This window comes from Seriola aureovittata, chromosome 5 (genome assembly GCF_021018895.1).
Source record: "Seriola aureovittata isolate HTS-2021-v1 ecotype China chromosome 5, ASM2101889v1, whole genome shotgun sequence".
Taxonomy (NCBI): Eukaryota; Metazoa; Chordata; class Actinopteri; order Carangiformes; family Carangidae; genus Seriola; species Seriola aureovittata.
This window is the reverse complement of record NC_079368.1, coordinates 1,116,931-1,138,090: the sequence shown is the minus strand read 5'-3', so window position 1 is coordinate 1,138,090 and position 21,160 is coordinate 1,116,931. Positions and strand designations below refer to the sequence as shown.

The following is a 21,160-nucleotide window of genomic DNA, read 5'->3' as shown; positions in this document are numbered from 1 at the left end:
CCCCTTTTCTTACAGATTTCGGGTTAATTCTGAGGATAATGTATGAATGTAGCTTTATATATTAGCCTCAATGTAAGTATTACAAATAATGCACACAGCAGACACAATGTACGGAGAAAATAAATGTCTGTACGTGTACTGAATTGTTGTCGAGTGAAGGGAGTGTTCTTATTAAAAATGAATCTGAATGCCAGGTGAGATTGTGTCTGTGACACCAGTGCTCCTGCATGGTGCAGTTGCCATGGCCATGTCTCTAACGACGGAACATCCCTCCCAGGTAGCTGTCGCCATGACGATTAGCCTTTCTCACTGGGCATTGCGGACTTTGGCGCATTAGCTCATAGGTTTATGTAAGCTTTCGATGGAGCTTACGAGCCTTTAGCACAGTAATGGACATGCCATACATTTTTATGTAGATTAGCTCTTGTGTATACAAGTAAAGGCTTTCTGGGGGTGTATGAATAAAAATGGATTTAGCTTGGCTCATTAAGTCTAAATAGTGTTATTATGAATTCATTCACTCGGTCTGGACCTGGGTGTTTTTACAAAAGCACCCTGCTACACTTATCATATCATACAGTATGTAGGTCACGCTCATAGTCTGTGTGCATTGTAATGTGACACACAAAGACCTCCTCTGTTTGCTTCATGACAGAGGTATGTCAGAGAGGATGAGTCAGGGTATAAGCAAATGTGACCAGCAGGCTATTATTCTCTTCTCTACACTGGGCCTTGTTGTTTTCAAGTGTGCTTGTTGTAATTGTGGGACAAAATTTGGTTAGTTGTCATGAAGACATGCCTTCAGATTATTTAGCAAAACTATCCTGCAATGGGAGGTTGACACGTTTGAACCCTGAATTAGGTGTGGATATGTGTAGCTATCATTATTATGATCAGTAGCAGGGAGTTATAGTGGATCTGGAGACTCCTGAAGAAAGGACCAGGGTTCACAGCACCACGCTGCTGAAGTCACTGAATTCCCCAACACCTCCATGGTGCTGCTCTGTCACTGGAGCCAGAGAACGGATGTGCTCTATTCCCACAGCACATCTGTCTGCTACACACTAATTCAGCATAGATTTCTGTATTTAATCAAGACCACAATCTTTCCCTGACATCATCAAGTTCTTTTAGTTGTTGAAACACAGCTAGAAAAGTGTAAACCGTCCTTTAGTTTGAGAGGATACTGTAGGAAAACAAGTGAAATACATTGACAGTTAGACTGTGACATGTGACCATTCTTCAGGTAAATCAGTGTGATTTCCATAACCACGGGCATTAAAGCTTCTCTCCAGACATGTTTAAAACTCTGTCAAAATCCTCTGCTATGATTCATATTTTGTTAAACAAGGTTTTCAGACATAAAAAGTGAAAAAAAACTGGGTCTGAAGCTCACCTACTCTTACTTCCTGATTGAGAAATCTGGATCAGGCCTTGTGCCCCGCCCACCACCTGCTTGCTCCAGGTTGACAAGTGAAAGAGCAGAGTATCAAGATGGTTAGAGGAAACATTAGAGGCCCTGTTCAGACCTTGCATTAACATCCGTCTTCAGGTGTGAACGCACCCAAGATGCATGGAGGACGCATTTGAGCTCCGATCATTCAGACCACATTCTGAGGTGGTGTGAACTGATGAATTTAGAGTTGACCACTTGTGATCGGAAACTGAATAAGCATGTTAATACCAGGTCTGAACAGGGCCAGAGAGACTCAGCCACATGTGTGAGCCTCAGTCAGACCCAGACTCAGATGAGGAGTCTGTTGAGACCAGAATCAGAGACTAGCAGATGGATCAGAACGGTTAGCATAGTTAGCATCTTTTATTCGTTTATGTTGTTTGTTAGCTTGTAACTGTCAGTGGCTGACACAGGGTTAGTGGTTGTGCTAATGCTAACTCTCTCTCTCTGTACTGACAAGGTATTAGGTTTATTTAGACCTGCCCACCATCTCCACAAGTTGACAGGATTGGTTCCTGAGGTTTGTGATGTATGAAACCCTGGCTCTCTGAATCTGCTTTTATGAGACTCATTGGTTCACTGCAGTTCAAGGTGGAAACACTCAGTCATAGTGTTGATGATTATTTCATTCATCATATGTCTTTATTATATAAAAGCATCATATGGATGTTAACATGGTTAAACACTTGATTTTCATCAGAGGAGTCTTTAATAAAGGTCCACTTCATCCTAAAGTTGTTGGATGGGGGTGAGGTCAGAGCTCTATTCTTCCACATGTCCATATGTCTACATACTTTTGTGGACATACAGTCTATCAGATATGTCTGTTTGTTTGTTTGTTTTTGTTTGTTCGTTTGTTTACCTCTTTGCTATTTGTATAAGGGAAACATTATTTCAACACAACATCTTCCCCATTTATTTTTTACACTGTGAACATGAGCACCTGGATGTTATGATAACATGAGTTGGAGTTTCGATATTACAGTTCCACACATATTAGATTTTTTGGCCAATGTCAGTGTGTCAGTCCAGACTGAAATATCTCAGCAACTACTGAATAGACTGTCATGGTGTTTTAGTACATTTTCATGGTGTCCAGAGGATGAATTCTAATGATTTTCTAATCCCCCGACATTTGCCATTTGTGTGTTTTTGTGCCTTTTTGTGCCCAGGCGTTTGCTACACACATTCATGTCCCCCTCAGGATGAATTGTAATAACTGGTGATTTGGTAAACATGGTAAAAAATACCTGCTAAATATTAGCATTGTCATTGTGGACATGTTAGCATGTTGACATTAGCATTTGGCTCAAAGTACTGTTGGGCCTACGTATAGCCTCACAGAGCTGCTACACTTAGACTTAGACTATTTATCCATATTTTTATTTATTATTGTAACACACTTTATTCAGGTATCAGCCAGGCCTCCATCCACCTTCTTCAGCTGCTGCTGGAACAAACAGGTACAGTCACATGAATCTGTGGATGGAGGCCTGGCTGATCACCCTGAGGTCAAAGCCTATGACTAAGGGTGACTTATAGATAGATAGATGGATGGATGGATGGATGGATGGATGGATGGATAGATGGATAGATAGATAGATAGATAGATAGATAGATAGATAGATAGATAGATAGATAGATAGATAGATAGATAGATAGATAGAAACCTAATAAAGAACCTAATAAAGTGGATGGTGAGTGTATATCAATTTGTTGAAAAAATATTACATTTTTAACATATTTCTGCAATACCAAATTTAAGGGGTTAATTTGAAGGTGCAACTCAGTTGTAAAACCTAAAATAGGCCTATTAATCTATGTAAAAAATGAAAATAAACCTGACCACAAGAATTTCAAGTGCTGTTCCTGCTGTTTTGTTTTTCACTAATTCTGTCTTCTCTAACCTCACGTACCAGAGTGTACAATGGAAACCATATCTGCTCTTAATATTATATAATAATTAAATTAGTCCACATCATTTGGCGGAGGTGTTGTATAAGCCTGATGGCAGTGGGAACAAAGGATCTCCTGAACCTCTCTGTTCTTTTCTGTGAGATGAGACGTTTGCTGCAGCTGTAGCTGCTTCTCTATCCTGCCAAAATGTTGTGGGGAGGATAGTTGGTATTGTCCAAGATGGCCTCCATCTTACATTGCATGCATCTCTCCACAACAGTCCTGAGTGAGTCCAGACTCCTGCCAAGCACAGACCCAGCCCCAGTTTGCTATTAGAGCCCTGACACTCTGGACCTCTCTACTGACTCAAATCACACACAAGTCTCAGCCTTTGGTAATGTCTGTTTTCTTTATATTGTTTTATCCCTTACTATTTTTTTTACATATTTTATTGACTATTACTATACTACTATTGATTATATATGTATATATGTTTTAAACTTTTTATGATGTTCACTTTGGATTTTTCTTTTATCTGGTTTTACTTTTCTTGTAAAGCACTTTGTAACTTTGTTAATAGAAGTGCTGTATAAATAATGTTGTCATTATTATTATTATTATTATTATTATTATTATTATTATTATTATTATTATTATTATTATTATTATTATTATTATTGTTATTATTATTATTAGTCTTAGACTAAATTTGACTGTTTTAGATGTAAGACTAAATAAATTAAAATCAAATCAAAAGGAATTTAGCTGTTTTGGCACCCGATCATAATGTATGGAGATAAAAAATGAATGAAAATATGTATAAATATTAATATAACATGGAAAAAATATGGAAGATTTTTGATGGCTAGATTTTTGGGTGGGTAGGGTTCTGTTGGGGGACTTTGGACCTATGCTAATATCAAGTAGATTCATTGTGCTGCCTCACATGTAAAATATAGTGTATTCCAGTAGTACTGGGATGGTCTGCTGCAGCAGCCTCAGGACTTGATGGATCTTCTCTTTGATCTCAGTCAGTTTTGTTTCTCTGCAGTCTGTTGCCTTTGTGCTATGAATGATCAATTATTCATTGACCTCTTTCTTTGGGAGGGTGGAGTGTGTGCACTGAGTGGTCTGTGGTGACAGCTTGAGCAGGTCAGCTGAAAAAAGCTTTCAGTGCACTGGGAGGAGATTTTGCTGTTTGATGCTTTTTATGTACACTGCCTCATGACAAGGCACTTCCCTCAGTGTGCTCATACTACAGTGACAAGCAGTGTGTCTCTGTGTCGAACTGGCGCTGCTTCCCATGACTCAGCATCTTGCACTCACAGGCCACTGCAGCATTCAGCTCTCAGCCTCCAGCAGCCAGATCAATACTACAGAGAGGAAACAGATGCTGCTGGGAGAGACAAACCCACATCGATCCTGCTCAGAGGTTACAGCCTAATGCTTTAACAAGATTATCTGTGATGTCACTGAGGAAAATTGATCATAAAACATCTACTTAGGAAAACTACAACTTACAGGAAATCTGGTAGAGAAGACCAATCATACAATATTCCCATCATGTTATTGTTAAAATGTAAAATGTTGAGGTAAAGCTTTGATGTTGCACATACATCATATTTACTGTTTGATTTTCAATTAATGTTCAACATTTTGAATCCAAATAAGAAGACAAACCACAAAGTGGTTAAAGGAACCAGTAGTATTTCACTGTTCATGTATTCAGCTATAGCTACAATAGGATTATGATTATCTAATAAGTCTTAACATTTTACACTACATTAAAAACAGAATCAAGCTAAATATCAGTGATTTATTAGCAATAGGCTCCACATACGTAGCTAGCTAAGAGCTAATACAACTTGTACTGTATGTCCTACAGAGTAAGAATCAGTACAATGAAATTAAGTCTTGGCATCTAAAATGTGGATTCAGATGAAAATGAATGATATGAGATGAGATTTTCAAAATAAACAGAATGTTAAGCCTAATGTGTATATTTATTTTTAACCATGTAACCGGTAGAATTTTACTACAATATTATTGTCAAGAGCATGAATCACATTTCTTGAAAGTTTTTCATTTGTACAAATGCACAGTGAGTCCAGGTTAAATTTAATATTTATAATACCTATATTTAGAGACAAATGACTCGAGGATCACCTGCTGAACAGTGACTAAGACATGATATGAAATCGAAGTGTTTTTTGTTCCCAAATGTACAGTGGCCCTGAGAGAACACACTGCAACTTAAGACTAGAATCACCTCCTTGTGGTTGTCTGCCTCCTCCACTCAGACTCATTTCAGGTTACATCCCTGTTTATCCAGAGTCATAGAAAATATGAACCATTTGTGTGAAATTTTCTGCTTTGTGAAGTCTTGAGTAATGGTTAAAAGTGTTTTCTGAGGTTTTCTTTGACCACCAAAATCTAATCAGTTCATCCTTGAGTCCGAATGTGTCGAAATTCCCTTTAGGAGTTCTTGAGATATTGCGTTCACAAGGCCAAAACCATGTTTTGTGAAGTCACCATGACCTTTAACTTTGAACTTTGACCACCAAAATCTAATCAGTTCACCTTTGACTTCAAGTGAATGTTTGTGCGAAATTTGAAGAAGTTTCGTCAAGGTGTACTGAGATATCGTGTCCACTAGAATGAGTCCGACGTACAAATGAAAACCCGAAAACAATATGGTTTCGGCTCTGACTGGTGTGGAGGAATAAAAACACATGCACCATCATCTTCATCAGTTTGACAACACATGAGCGGCAAATACTCACAACACAACCAAATACTGAAACGTACCGCAAGTAGAGCAGACGACAACAGAAGTGTTTCCAGGGGACACTAAAAAATGATGAACCCGGCTGGGATGCACTTGCTGTTTTATGGTTTTAACTTCAAAAGTCACAAAGCATTGAACAACATGTGCATCCCAGCTGGGTGTATCAGTTTTTAGGGTCCCCTGCAAACACTTCTGTTGTCGTCAGTGCTACAAGCAGCATGTGTGTGTTTTGGTTGTGTTGGGAGTATTTGCAGCATGCGTTGTCAAATTGGTGACGTTTTCTGAACTTGCTTGTGTTTTGTTGCTCCACATTTTCCCCTGTGCTTCTGGGTCACAACTCCATAGAGGTACCAATGAAGCAACAGTGAGTTTGTGGTGTAAAAATAAGCCACAACATGCAGTAAAATTCAGGCCAGACAGCATAAAACCATATAATATTACATTATAATATTAATGTTGCACCAATAGTCTCACTGCAGAATAATTGTGCAGGCACAGACAAACATTTGCATTTTAAACTGAAACTTAATGCACTTTGAGGACAATAATGCAGCAGCTGGGGGAACGTTCATCTGGTGTGACTGGTCCTGTTATAGATATTGCAGGGACTGAGTTATTAGGGTGGACAGGTGTTAGACAGGAACAGCTGGGTTCATGTACAGTATGTCTTCTGAGAGAACCACTGATTCACTCTAATATCAGGTTACTCACTCCCCACTGTAGTAGCATTCAGCCAGTGTCACATTCTGCTGCAAACCACAGCCTGTTCACTCTATAGAAACACATGAGACACAAAGTGCGTCAGGACAAAGTGGGTTTGTTTGAGTGCAGGTTACACCCTGACATGGCTTTGTAAAAGATGCTGGGAAACAAACAGCATGAGTAGACGTTTTACAGAGATGTAGGGTTGAAGCTTGACATTGATATTTTTGGATTTAGGCCACTGATAGCTGATTTATAACCAACACTGCCCTACAAAGCCAAAACACAGGAGCCTCTTTGGTCAAAACTGATTTGAGACTGGAATTTATTAAATTTTTATTTGAAGATTACACAGATTACGTTCTCAGTTTTCAGAGCTCGTCTGTCATTCATGCCTTATGTGACAGAATTTTAAGCTTAGTGATTGGATGTTCTTACTGAAATGCTCCTTGAGAATTTTTTGTACACAAGCTTGTAACTTTCACTTCATCACTATGGCTAAACCACAGGTTAGCAAGATCCCGACTCCTGAATTAGCTGAGACAGTGTACATGACAAGGATGAATGTGAAGGGGTGGATGGAGCGTAATGGACCAGGGAGGAGGTTGGGCAGAAGATCGACGATGAGGCTGGAGGGGAGGCAGTGGGCACCAGAAGATTCAGCCCCAGGTTGGGACTGAGTGCAGGGCTGGAGGCGGGCAGCTGGAGGACTGGCTGTGGGTCAGTGGAGACAGCTGACAGGAGAGTAGGAACAGGTGTCGGCCAGGCCGCCACAGGAGATCAGGAATCGACTTGGTGTCGGCCAACTCAGAAACAGCCTCAGGGCTTGATGAGACGTCAGCGGAGACGGCCAACTCAGGAACGCATCAACACCCCTGATACAGGTACTGGCTCAGGAGCTGGCAAGACGTCAGCTGGGACCCCTGACGCAGGATCACCAACCTCCGAGGCTGAAACATGAAGCATCAACAGTGAAGGACCAAAACCTGCAGTTCATCTAATGACCCCTAGAGTCTGGCTCCAACAGTGAGTCAGTCCCCATAGACTCCAATACCTGCATTTCCACCACAGGAACTTTCCCCAGGAACCAGGAACCTTTTGAGGAACTATGTGCGTTTCCACCACAGGTCCCAGGGTCTAAATTTAGTTCCTGGGTAATTGATCGACCCCCAGAAAGGTACCTATATATACGGGACGCAATTTGGCCCGTATTTTTGTTCATGTTATGTCCTCAAAATGCTGTGAACAATGTAATGTCAAGTAATAATCTTTCATAATCTTCCCAGGGCTTTAGGCTGGGGTGGAAACACAGCCACCAATGGGCCACAGGAACCTTTTAGTTCCTGGTCGAAACGCGGCTCATGTTAAAATTTCCAGATTTACAGCAGAAATAAACATGTTTACAGCCTGGTACAAAAAGAGTTTCGGTTTCTAGAGCTAATTTCCTCCTTCACTACAACTGTTTATATAACTCACCGGTTTACATTTTATTAAGGCTTAAATTTATGGAGAATTGAGGGCGTGGCCTCTTTGAGTGACAGTTGGGTGAGCGTATTGACACAAATCAGCATGCACTGAAGTCTCAGCTCCACACATACCCCACCTCTTTGACAATTTTTTGATTAGCTGGGAGTTAGGGGGCGGAGTCAGACACTGCCAGGATGGCGTCGGTGGAGCAGCTCACTCTGAGCTTCAAAACCGCTATTCAGAAACCTGAGGGTAACTTTACAGAGGCACGTCCATCTTTATTTAAAGTCTATGGGCATGACACAAGGTTAAGTAATTTCAAAATAAAACAGGGAATAATAACACAAAGTCCAAGCAGGAAGTGACACAGAGGGACAGATCATGACAAAATCGGTTCATGTCCTTGGGGACATGAGCAGCAACCTGAGGACTATAGGATAGCTAGCTATGTAAGCTAGCTGGGGAGCTATCCTTAGCAAAAGCTAAAACTAAGTGTATTCATTATTCCCTAGCTGACATCTGACATTGAAAAAAATATCCTTTTTTTTTTCATTTTTGTAATTTATTACCTGAAAGCTGTAGTATTTTTTATAGGATCACTCTGAAAACAGTCAGCAATTCAGAAGAGCAGCAGGATGGCTTAGAGTGTTCTCTCTTCTGATTGGCTAACTGTTAGTTGTTATGTCAAACTACATTGAGATGGTTTTTGGTTCTTAAAATATATCTTCTTATGGATAAACACTTCAAATAAAACACAGAAGAGGAAAATATGGAGCTTTAAATGTATTTTATTGATTACAATGTAAATACATTAATAGCAAACAGACTTATTTAATCTTTTTGAATTTAGGACTATAAATAATCAAAATATCTTTCAGTTTATTTATTAAACAAACTAGTTAAAATGGAGAAGGCTGAAAGAAGACATTTGGTTTATGCTGCGTCTCAGCCTAAATCCAAAGCAGGACTGGAGTCTCTGCAGTAACATTATGAGGGTTTTGATGTTGAAAAAAAAAAGAGGCGTTACAACCATTTGATCTGCTACACAAACTCAACTGCCTCTGTAGTGACACGCCTTTAGAGCTGAAACAATAGATGCCTCACACTGACAACTGGAAATGTAGATGAATCTGAAATCTTTAGCTAAATGCTATACAATACATACATTAGGCCACATTGACTAGCCACACATTTGTCCTGTCTTTGAATAATACAGAGGGAGAAATGCATCCCTCCATTGATTTTCCTCATCATGCGCAGTGTTCCTTTAAGAGACACATAGGAGCGTCTGTTTGGCTGCTCTCCAGAGATCAGAGTGAAGAAGTCCATTTGATGCTAATATAGGCAGACAGTCAGCGATGGGTTATGCACAGTCATGGCCCCACACAAAAAACATGGTGGTCAGCGTGGTCCAGGGGAAGTCCAGGATGCATCAGCCCATCCTGCTCCCACAGGAGATCATGTTACAGTAATACACCAACAGCTCTATAATGTTAGGGCATAGCTGCAGGGCCAGCTGTGTGAACCAGGGGAGGGGGATGGGGGTCCAGTTCTACTAAACCATCTACTGTCAGTCTAGGTCTCTGGACTTGGATCTGTGAGCTTTGGTACCGACTGAGTGAATTAACATGATCTTCAATGTCCTGCATGTAGCCTGATGTTATTATGCGTCATATTTTATTCATCATCAGATATGATGAGCAGGGACTCTGTCTGCCTCGAATGGCTGCAGGACTGCAATGCAGAGTCTGAGTCTGACAGGAAAATCACTTCCATCATGTGAGGATGCCAGCAGCAGCAAAGGGGAGGGACCAAGAAGAGACAGGGTTTATGGGAAATGTATTTTTGATTAGAGACAGGAAATGTATTCACACAGCCTTACGTCAACCCCCACCCACTCTCAGTCCGTTTGCGCGTTCACGTGGACGAACCAATTTTACGACCAACCAAAAAGCATCGGTGCAGCCTCCATGAGCCACACTCCCAGAGAGGTGCAGGACTGCTTTGAGTCCGGGATGGATGAAATGCCACGGACCGAGGGCTGTGAGTTCCGCTCGGAAGGAGGAGTCACACAGATGAACAAGTGATGAAATTAAAGGTTCTATATGTCGCTGTGGAAAGAGAAAACATGACGTTTTTTTTTTTTTACTTGATTTCTTGTGTAATTTCAGGAACTATGGGAAAAAACAAAAAATATGTTTGCCATATATTATTGTCACATATATACATCCTCTGGATATATGAAGATATAGGCCTACATTTGTAGAAAATATCCAAATGCAATAAAAATACAATGTTTGTTGTTTGTTTAGCAATTTTACTTTTAATGTCTGTCTGTGGACAGATTTTTTCCACTTCATCCTCCAGCACCTGGAGACTCCTCTGGACTTCAGCTCTGCCTTCAACACCATCATCCCGGCCCTGCTGCAGGACTGTTTCTCCCAGCTGAGCGTACCTGACTCCACCTGCAGGTGGATCTCTGACTTCCTGTCTGACAGGAAGCAGCATGTGAAGCTGGGGAAATACGTCTCTGACTGCTGGACCATCAGACCCCCAGGGCTCTGTCCTTTCCCCTCTGCTCTTCTCCCTCTAACAGCTGCACCTCCATCAGTCTGTCAAGCTCCTGAAGTTCACGGACGAGACCACCCTCACTGGACTCATCTCTGATGGGGGTAAGTCTGCCTACAGGTGGGAGATTGACCATCTGGTGACCTGGCGCAGGCAAACAACCTGGAGCTGGATGCTCTGAATGATTATATGATGATATTATTATGTTTATTGTCATGCACCAAAACAAATTCCTTGAATGTTGAAAACCTACGTGATGATGAACCAGATTGTGATTCTGATGATAACATCACAACCGTCTGATATTCAGCCAAAAAACTTTATAGTGTGTGTGGTTGAGATCAAACTGAAGGCCTGGGTGTCTGACACATGAGTACTGGTATAATAATGTAGTAATAACTACTGAGCACCCAGGGGTCAGAGCATTAACATGTCCACATGTTCTCTAGTTATTGTTTGTTTTCATTTGCATTGTTCTAACCCTGGTTTTGAAACGTGTTATAAATAAATAAATTAAGACTCACAGTCATCTTCAATAACCTGGACAACTCTTCAGTTTAATCAGTGGCATTGAGACCCACAGTAGTTTTGCTGTTTGCAAATCAAATCAAAGGGTTCTCTGTGCTGTCAGGACCTACTGAAGGATGTAGCAGGTGCTGATACAAAAGATAAAACCACAACACAGAGGAATGACTCCTCCATATTGTTCATTCACTGCATTGATTCTCTTTGGGAGAACGAACCACAAAGGAAGCAGGAAACAATCAGGTTTCCTCCCTGTCTGGATTCATGACGGCGTTGTCTCTGAGGTGGAGTCTAACCGCCATGTTTCTGAGCACCTACAGCCACTAGGGGGTGCTCTGTGTCAGCCTCAGACCTGGGTGATGATCACATCTATGTATGATCATAAACTGACGAGGCCGCATGTTCGTTGTGATCCAGTCTCATATCTCAGATCTGAAAATGATCATGCGTTTAATCCCAACAGAACACGTCTGTAACTGAGATCAAACCTGTGAGACCTCTGGTGACAGACAGGTTTTCTAAGAACTGCTGCTTGTAGAGAGCAGAGGACATTAGGCAAAGCAGATACAGAGAACATGAATCCTTATCTGATCTATTACACTTCCTCCTGATACACTGATACTTTTCCAGCAAACTGTAGTTCTCTAATGATAAACTAGAGAGGCAGACAGGCTCTATTTTCTGTCTAACTACTACTACCACTAATACATTAGCTGAAGCAGAATAATCAAGAATGATTTAGATTTAGTCTATTGATGGACGTTTTTCTTTCTTTTTTTTGGCAATAATCACACATATTGGTTATAGAGAGTTGTTAATGAGTGAGGTACACAGCAGATCTCTGGATCTGGTTTCACAAAGACAGACTTTGCCTTTTAGGAATAACAGTCAGACTTCAGATAGACTGAGTCTAAATTCATCTGTTGCACAAAGCAGTTTAGTATCTTAATCTGGACTGTGGTACAATGAATTCTGAGTAAATTCAGACTTTTTTCAAAATAAAAAAAATGGCAGACAAAGGAAACATTACTGAGTTTACCCTCAGCAGAACATGTAGAAAGAATACAAGACGTTTTACTTGAAGAGTGAAACAATAAAAAGAAAAATCTGATTTGGTCTAAATTCTCTTTCCTTCTCTTTGCTCTCTCCATAACATGTTAGCAAACCACAAATTATGAGCCACGTTGTCCAGTTTTTTGTTGTTGGGTGCTACCAGTCAGCACAGGTGTCATTGATTGTTACCATGGCAACATTGGTTTTAGGCCTTAGTCCAGGGGGTAAGGTGTCTAATGTGCTAATGTTTTTGGGTTAAAATGAGTCAGTCATGAAGACTAGACCAACACTACAGACCAGTCTGAGTCTTGTAAATATGAGTCCAGTCTTCAATATTGAAAATAAACAGAATCAATACATATTGTAATGTGAAATCAAACACTGGTTCTGAAAAGTGAATTATGTTGCTGGTTTCCTTTGTCTTGCTTTTAAAAGCCAAACTGGTGCTAATGACATGACCTCTAGGTCACCCCACTTCTGAGTGTCATCTTCATGTGAGAAAAGTGGTTTATGGGAAACGTAGTCACCAGCTGAATTGAGGTTAGAGACTCCAGTCATGGGTTTGTAAGAGAATCTGTGTGTGACCTGCAGAGTCTGACAGCTCAGGTTTCAGGCTTTCCTGCAGTTCCTTTTTTTCAATATCCAAGAGGAAGAGCAGGAAACATGGTTTGTTGTGTGATGCTGTCACCTAGTGGTGCCTTTTAGAATTACACATGATGTGTTAATGCCGCTGCTTCAGTGGCTGAATCTGGAGATAAGGAGAAAGTAGAGAGGAAGATGCAGCACAACAACACCAGAGAGGTATGGAAGGGGATGAGGACCATTACTGGCTATAAAGAGAAGAACAGCCAGGCAACATCAGGTGATGTTCACAAGGCCAATGAGTTCAACCTGTTCTACAACAGGTGTGACACAGTCTCACCTGTTCTCTCTCCCACTGCTTCAGCTGCAGCTTCTCCTACAGCATCTCCTTCACAACCTGACACTGCAGCTACAACTCTCTCCACACTGGGGTCAAGTCTCCTGTCCTTTACAGCAGAGGAGGTGAGGGCGGAGCTCAAGAGGCTACGTCCTGAAAGGGCAACAGGCCTGGATGGTGTGTGTCCGAGGTTGTTAAAGGACTGAGCAGCCCAGCTGGCTGAGCCTCTCCAGAGGATCTTTAACTTAAGTCTACAAACAGGGAGGGTCCTGGTCCTGTGGAAAATATCATATCATAATATCATGTACAGACCGGTGGCTCTCACATCACACATCATCAAGATCCTGAAGCGGCTGCTTCTCCACATTCTGAGGCCACAGGTTGAACATGCACTAGACCCCCTACAGTTCACCCACAAAGAACATATTAGATTGGATGATGCCGTCCTTCACATGCTCCACCGGGCCCATTCTTATTTGGATGAGCCAGGTAGTTACATGAGGATTATGTTCTTTGATTTTTCAAATGCATTTAACACCATCCAACCCCCCATCCTTAAAGACAAAGATGGGGGTGGATCCCTGCTTCAGGTCCTGACAAGACGACCACAGTACGTCACGCTGGGTAACTGTGTCTCAGGGACAGTGATGAGCAGCACTGGGGCTCCACAGGGAACTGTTCTGGATCCATTCCTGTTCACCCTGTATACGGCCGACTTTAAGTACAAATCTGAGTCTTGTCCTTGCATCCATTTTACACACATCTAATGTTTAGAGAGGGTATAGCCTATAGGCTACAGTATATCCTGGGATGTTTACTCCATTTCTCCCCTTATTGTACAAATGTACAGATGTGCAGCTGATCTTATGTAAACAAACCTGACAGCAACTCATTTGACAACTGACAGATAATGATGTTGAAGAGGGGGGTGTCTGTATTTGATTTAGTTCATTTGGAGCAGATTCAGGGTGTTTTCACACCTGCGCTTTTTGGTCTGGTTAAACTGAGCCCTGTAAAATGTCTTTTCTCAAGGGTTGACCTACAAATGAAAAGTTTCCATATTAAGTTTATACACAACATTAATACATTTACATGATGCTTAGATATTTAGACTCAGTTTATTTTGTCATTTCTGTTTTTTCAAACTCATGTCACAGATCAGCTGACTGAGCATTTGATAACTGATACAGATGTGGTTGATGTGAGCATCAGGAGGAGGATCATAATGAATCCATCATGTCATGAATTTGTTCTGGTTGTACGAGTGTAGGGATTTGAACAGACCTTGTGTCTTGTAAAGTGCAAAGCTGCTGATCAACTCCTCACTGACTGAGAAGTTTGAAGTTCTAAGAAAGACCCGGACCAAGACCGTGTCTTAATACTCAGAAACATTTCTGACATTAATTCTTGGTTTTAACCCTTTCAGGCATAGTGGTCACTAGAGTGGACAGCTATTCAAAAACCAATTTCTTGCATATGCCTGGGTTTGGATGGTGAAATTGTATATCAATCACTTCAGCTGACAGTCCTTGAAAACCCCATAGACTGCCACCTAGTTGCAACCAAATGTAAGAGCAGATAAAAACCCAACATCCAAGATGGCTGACAAATGTTAGGTATACTAAGCACCTCAGGAATGTCTGTCCAGTCCCTCTATAGAAGACTCTTGCAGGTAAAAAAGATATGGTGATAAGTAACATCTAGGGAACGATATTGTCGATAGATTTGTCAAATATTGATTTTGTATAAACAGAAAATTTCAATTAATCATGTATCTACTGAAGTGGACATAACAATTACTGGTTATGGTTTAGCTACAAATCATGTTGTAGTAAAACTTTACAAATGTGTTAAACATTAGTCTATAGTGACATTTTCTCACTAAATGAGTCCATATCTAATAGGATTATGTAATTTTCTGGGTGTTTGCAACAAATAATATTTTGTGTTAATTAAGTCTATTGTTTTGCTGGCATTTCATCATCATTTTGTATGTACTGAAATTCCCTCAGGCACATGTACAAAAACGCATATTTTCTCCCAACTCTGCATCTAGTCTGCAGAATCTCTCTGCCCCTGCCCTGTGTGTGTGTGTGTGTGTGTGTGTGTGTGTGTCAGCGCTGCACACACACATGCGCACACGGGAATAGTAGTAGTAGTAGTTACTGTGAGTAAGTGCAAGTAAAAAGCCAAAACTTTATCCATACACCTGTTCAACCTGCATAAATGTTAACTTGTAAAATGCAACATTTTTATTTGCTTTGTCTGCTCCCGAAGCCTGTACGCTCGCGAGATCTCTTCGTCTAGTGAGAGGAGTGGAAGGAGGAAGACAGTCAAATGGCTGAACGCCTGCTGCCAGTTATACAACACAAAACCACCGTCACAAAACTAATCACCATGGAAACTTTTGATAAAATATCAATAAAGCGCTTCAAAATATCGATACAGTAACACGTCATGAAATATTTTAGTGTATCTTTATTTTTCTTACACCCCTACATGAGTGGACCAGTGTGGACATGTCAAAAACTTCATGAAAAGTACATGTAAACTAAAAAGTAAGTAGTAAGTTGGGGCTGCCGGGATGGTCCGGGTCATCTACAGCAGTGCGCAGGTTTTCCTCAGGCTTGCTCCAGCTCCCTCTCCAGATGTGTTATCTGTTCCTCCAGCTGTGTTATCTGTTCCTCCAGCTGTAAAATTCACAGCTTTTATGCTGAAAAGTGACAGAAAAATGTTGGTGTAACATAAAATGTCAAAGTGATGAAGCTGAAGCATCAGAAGCTGCTGCTGCAGGAAGCATGTCCCATACACAAATATAATATATGACATATATGTCCATATGTCAAGAGTGATGTCTGTCACCTACATGGGGATATATTATATATATAAAATAAATTATACGTTAATAACATATATGAAAAAATGTGTATATGTGCATACAGTATATTAAAAAATATCTATATGATACATTTTTTTTTATCATTTGTCATGTTGTGACCATATATGTAAATAATATATGTGCAAGTTGATTAAAACTACAAACAGATAAACATTCTATGTGTTTATATAAGTTTTTCTTAATTTCTCATTAATTTTAAACATGTCTATCTTTGTATTCTGGGAGAGTGTCTCAGAGTTTTGGACTCTTTACCACTTACTGCATTTAAAATATTACTACAATATTATTAAATATAAAACAAATAACTATAAAATAAATATTAAATATTATTATTAGTAAAATGTACTTAAAGTTATAACAGGGAAAGTACTTTATCCTGCCTCCTTTGCATACACACAATATGTATTGTATTTTGTGTATTCATTTTTTGGAGCTTATTTGAACTAATTTCAGATATTATTTGGATTTTTAGGAAACATATGTGTTATTTATAGAAGTGGATCACATGTTTTCTATGTAAAACTGGAATCTTCAAAGCAATTGACTAATAAATTAACTAAATAGCTTTAAGATAAATGTGAAAAGAAAAATATACAATATTTACCCATGAAGTGTAGTTGAATAAAATACAAGGAGCTTGAACCTGTGCTCAAGCACTTGAGTAAATGTAGTTAGTTACTCTCCATCTACACAGAAATGTAATATATGATGTATATGTCCTTACATCTGTGATGTTACCATGTATGTCCTCTCGATATATGAAGATAAGTTTATTTACATTTGATTTACATTGTATACACCACATATATTAAAAGTATCTATATGATGAATTCCTTTTTTTTGGTATAACTTGCTGCAAAAATATATGATAACAATTAATCAATAGTTAATTAAAACATTTTCTATGCTTATATTTTTTTTCTTATTCATTTCTCATTCATTTTAAACATGTCTGTCTTGCCAGTCTGGGAAAGTGTCTCAGACTTTTGGACTCTACTGTTTATAATATCAACATATACTGATAGGCTTTGGGATGAATATATATCTATGTAACATACTGTATGTCTACAATGAAAGGCTACAATCATAAATAGCCCACATATTTGTATGGGTTAGACATATATGTCAATATATAAAATTGTTCCAATTTCTAATAGATTTCATATACAAGTTTTTATTTTATATGTACATATTTTATGTATGGAAATTTATATGATGTACATATATTACATTTGCGTATGGGCACCACTGATCTGGGTTTGACACAGACCTGACAAAACCAAATCCTGACACGACTTGATGGTGCAGTTTTGCTGCATTTTACACGACTAATAAGCGAGGATGTCCTCAGAATTTAAACTTATACGTCTTGTTGTTAAAGTTGTGTTCTGCAGCTGTAATCTTCAGTTTAGACAATAGAACATACTAAGCTGTGGTAAGGTGTTACCTAGTTTGAGGACGTTTTTCTCAAAGTATCCTGCCATGTTCATGTTGCCAGCAGGCCGATACTGCCCGACGACAAAGGCCCTTTTGCCATCAGTGGCCATGCCCACGCCCAGTTCAGTGCTGTCTTTCCACACCACCTGAGTGAAGTGACCTGCAGGAGGAAACACAGAAGTGTCAAAGTCGTTTCTACCTTTCAGCAAATGCATCACATTATGAACCTACATCCAAAACTACATACTAAACCAATTGTCAGACCATAAGGTCGAAATGAAGCTGTTTTTATCTTTCCCACTGAACATAAAGTAGAATCTTTATTTTTTCTCATGGTTTTATCATGAAGTGATGAATGTTTTAGGATCACACTTCAGTACTGATCATGTGTGGTGTGTTTTACCAGTGTTGCCAGTGAATCCAGGCTGGTCCCAGTTATAATCCTTGATCTCACTGTACCATGAATCCACAGCTTCTTTCCCTGAGAGAAGAAAACACACAGTGTGAACACAGTATGAACATTTGCATTGGCAGTTGTTTTATAGCCTGAACAGAGCAACTTGTTTGGCTGAGTGAGTGAATGCAAAGAAGATCAAACTGCAATGACAGAGAAATAAAAAATCATTTGAAGTGTAAAATGGTTCCTTTAATATAGAATACCATGTAAAGCATTAATAAATAATTAAATTAATAGAGCTATGAAATTAGGTAATAAATGTAGAAATATATAACAATAATAAAATAATAATATAATAAACAAGTAGCTATACAAATGAATAAATACATGAAAAAATAAATGAGTAAGTAAATAAATAAGTATCTATTTCTTTTTAAAATTACATTTTTATTTATTTCAGGGCACTTTTATTTTATAATTCCACTTTTATTTCCAGTGTTATGTCACAGATTCAGACCAAAGCAACAGCACCAAAACAGCAGTGAACTAAAAGTCCTCAGAAATAAGTAAAAAGGTCATTTTTTAAATAAAAGGCTAATCATTTATTTGTTCATTTGTATAGGTATGTATTTATTTATTTATTGACTCACTTACATATTTAAATTTACATTTACATGTATCTATATATTTCTACATATATTACCTAATTTATTTGGGATTTATTTCCTACTCGTATTTATAATATTGATCTGGATGGCATTCCATACTTTAAAGCCTCTGAAACTGTCAGTGAAAATGAATGGTAAATGAATGGAATTGTAAATGTTAAAAAATAGTGTAAGACTCCTGAAGTAGAGAAGCGTCATAAAGTTACATTAGTGACTCTCGAATGTTAGCTACAAACGAGGCTGCAGCAGAAAAACCCCTGATTGTGATGAATCAACGAAGAGTGTGTTTTATGGCTCATTGATATCAAATAATATTAAATGTAATATTATTTCAAATGTTTCACCTTAATCAATGGAAAATGAAAGACTCAGTTTTATTTTTAAAGAAGAATGACTTGATAAAAGAGAAGAGAAGGTGGGCTGGGTGTTTACTCCACCTGTCAGTGTGATGGTAGCTGAGCTGGACATGGTGAAGACGTTCTCTCCATCCTTTGTGTTGCTGTGCTGCAGGGTTCCAGCTGCCAGCAGGTGATTGGCCCATTTCTGAGCTGCAGCCGTCAGCTCTCTGCTCAGGGTCAGGGCAGGGGTGCTGTGCTTCGCCCTGTAGGTGTTGTGGGTCTCCAGGAACTCCTGCTGAAAACTCGCATCTGGACATGAAAAGACATGATTAGCTGATGCTGAGACACAGCAGACCTGTGCAGTTACACTGACACACAAACACAGTCAGTATGAATCCTGCAGATCTCCTCAGTGATGCTGCCTTTTAACAGCTCCTGAGCAAACAGTGCACTGACCTGTCATGGTGTCTGTCGTTGTGGAGGCTGAAAGGAAAAAAGAACAAACTTAAACATGAAAAAAAAGTTCTCACTGAATAATCTCAGTGTGGTGATGATGAAAAGACTCTCACCCTCCTCTACCTGCAGAGATCTGTGGCTCTCACCTGACTTTCTGAAGGTCTGGAGGAATGTCCAGTAAAGACACAGTTTCCTTCTGGTGTCTCGCAGCAGGTATTTATTTACAGGAGCCTCACCTCTCCTCCCTCGTCCCTACATGTGGGAGGAGCCTCACACCAGCGCCTGCTCCTAATTATTCCACTGTATTGCTTTTTTATGACTGGTAGTGCACAGTGCTGCTGTTTACAGGATGTTCCACATTCTGCACATGCACATTTTCAGTTTCTGTCACATTAAACATATTTTTCTTTACTGGAAGTGAATCAATTCTTTTCTGATTCCTTGTTGTTGTTTTGTCCTTCAGGGTTTGGTCACATGACGGTTATGTTTCAGATAATAACTGCTCAGTTGGGTCAACACCCTGGATACAGTGAAGTGTCACTTGTGTCTCTTACAAGTGATTAATAAAGAGATTAACGTACGTTTTGGCAAAGAAAACACGAAAACAGAGTCGATGAGTCACAGGCCTCAGACAATTTGTGGTACACTCCTCTTCTGCCATCTGACAGCAATCATCTAAAGTTGCTGGTGGTTTTAACAAGCTGAGGCCTGAGTTAAACACAGACAGACAGAAGACTTCAAAAGCAAATGGATCTCATTAGATCACTATAAAATACTCCACTCCCACCCCTTTAACGCCTTTAATCATCACAAATCCAACAAGATGATTAAAAAAAAACTGCATATGTTTCACCTCAGCAGTCGCTGCATGATGAAGGATGAAGTCAGGTGTACAGAGAGTTAAATCCAACACAAACTGGTTAGTTACGATGTAACAGTAAACTGCAGGTGAACCACAAAAAACAAATTTGACACCATGGTTTTGTATAAATCCAGCGCTGCAGCATTCTTGTCTCTGTGGTGTTTGTGTCCTACAACCAAAACAGCCAAAGATCCAAAGATCCACAGGCTGATTATGTCATGGTTTGCTATGGCAGACACTTTTTGTTAGTTTTGTTTTGGAGTTTTTGCACTTCCTGTTTTATTTTGTATTGGTTTCCTTGAGTGTCTGTGTCTTGCTTCTTGTCATGGTCCTGTTTTCTGTGTAGTGATTGTCTGCCCCGCCCTAATGTGTTTCACCTGTGTTCAATCATCCTTGCCTCCCTTGTCTATATAGTCCTTGTGCTCCCCTTTGTCTGTGTCGGTTCGTCCCTTTTTAGTTCAGGGTTTGTTCACGTCTGTTCACGGCTGTTCATGTCTGATTTCTGGTTAAATAAACCTGCCTGCACCTTTCCCCAAGAGTTGACTGCATTTGGGTCCAACTTACCTCGCAAAACCCTGACAGATTAAGTGTCAGCAGCTTCTGTCTGTGGGTCGGACCTCTGACAGTTTAATTACCACAAGTGTGGTACTAATCACAGGGACATGATGAGTTGCTTCATGGTGAACTGTCTGCACTTACAACATCCTTATCATTTTTTTTTTAGTTTTG

At 39.7% G+C, this 21,160-nt stretch overlaps 1 protein-coding gene across 1 annotated transcript; it reads right to left on the bottom strand.

Annotated features, from left to right (window-relative positions):
- Positions 1–15,956: 15,956 nt before the first annotated feature.
- LOC130169079 (Golgi-associated plant pathogenesis-related protein 1-like) lies at positions 15,957–19,605 on the bottom strand. The gene is made up of 5 exons (XM_056375497.1): positions 19,570–19,605; positions 19,213–19,422; positions 18,114–18,191; positions 17,721–17,870; positions 15,957–16,087 (listed from the first exon to the last, which is right to left on the bottom strand). The coding sequence occupies exons 1-5, from the start codon at positions 19,574–19,576 to the stop codon at positions 16,083–16,085; spliced, it is 450 nt and encodes a 149-aa protein (XP_056231472.1). The 5' UTR covers positions 19,577–19,605; the 3' UTR covers positions 15,957–16,082.
- Between the last annotated feature and the right edge of the window lie 1,555 nt (positions 19,606–21,160).

Coding starts and splice junctions, on each gene's coding strand:
- LOC130169079 (XM_056375497.1), bottom strand. Junction 18,192..19,212: donor AGCTACCATCACACTGACAG/GTGGAGTAAACA, acceptor TTCTTCTCTCAG/GGAAAGAAGCTGTGGATTCA. Junction 17,871..18,113: donor TGGATTCACTGGCAACACTG/GTAAAACACACC, acceptor TTCCTCCTGCAG/GTCACTTCACTCAGGTGGTG.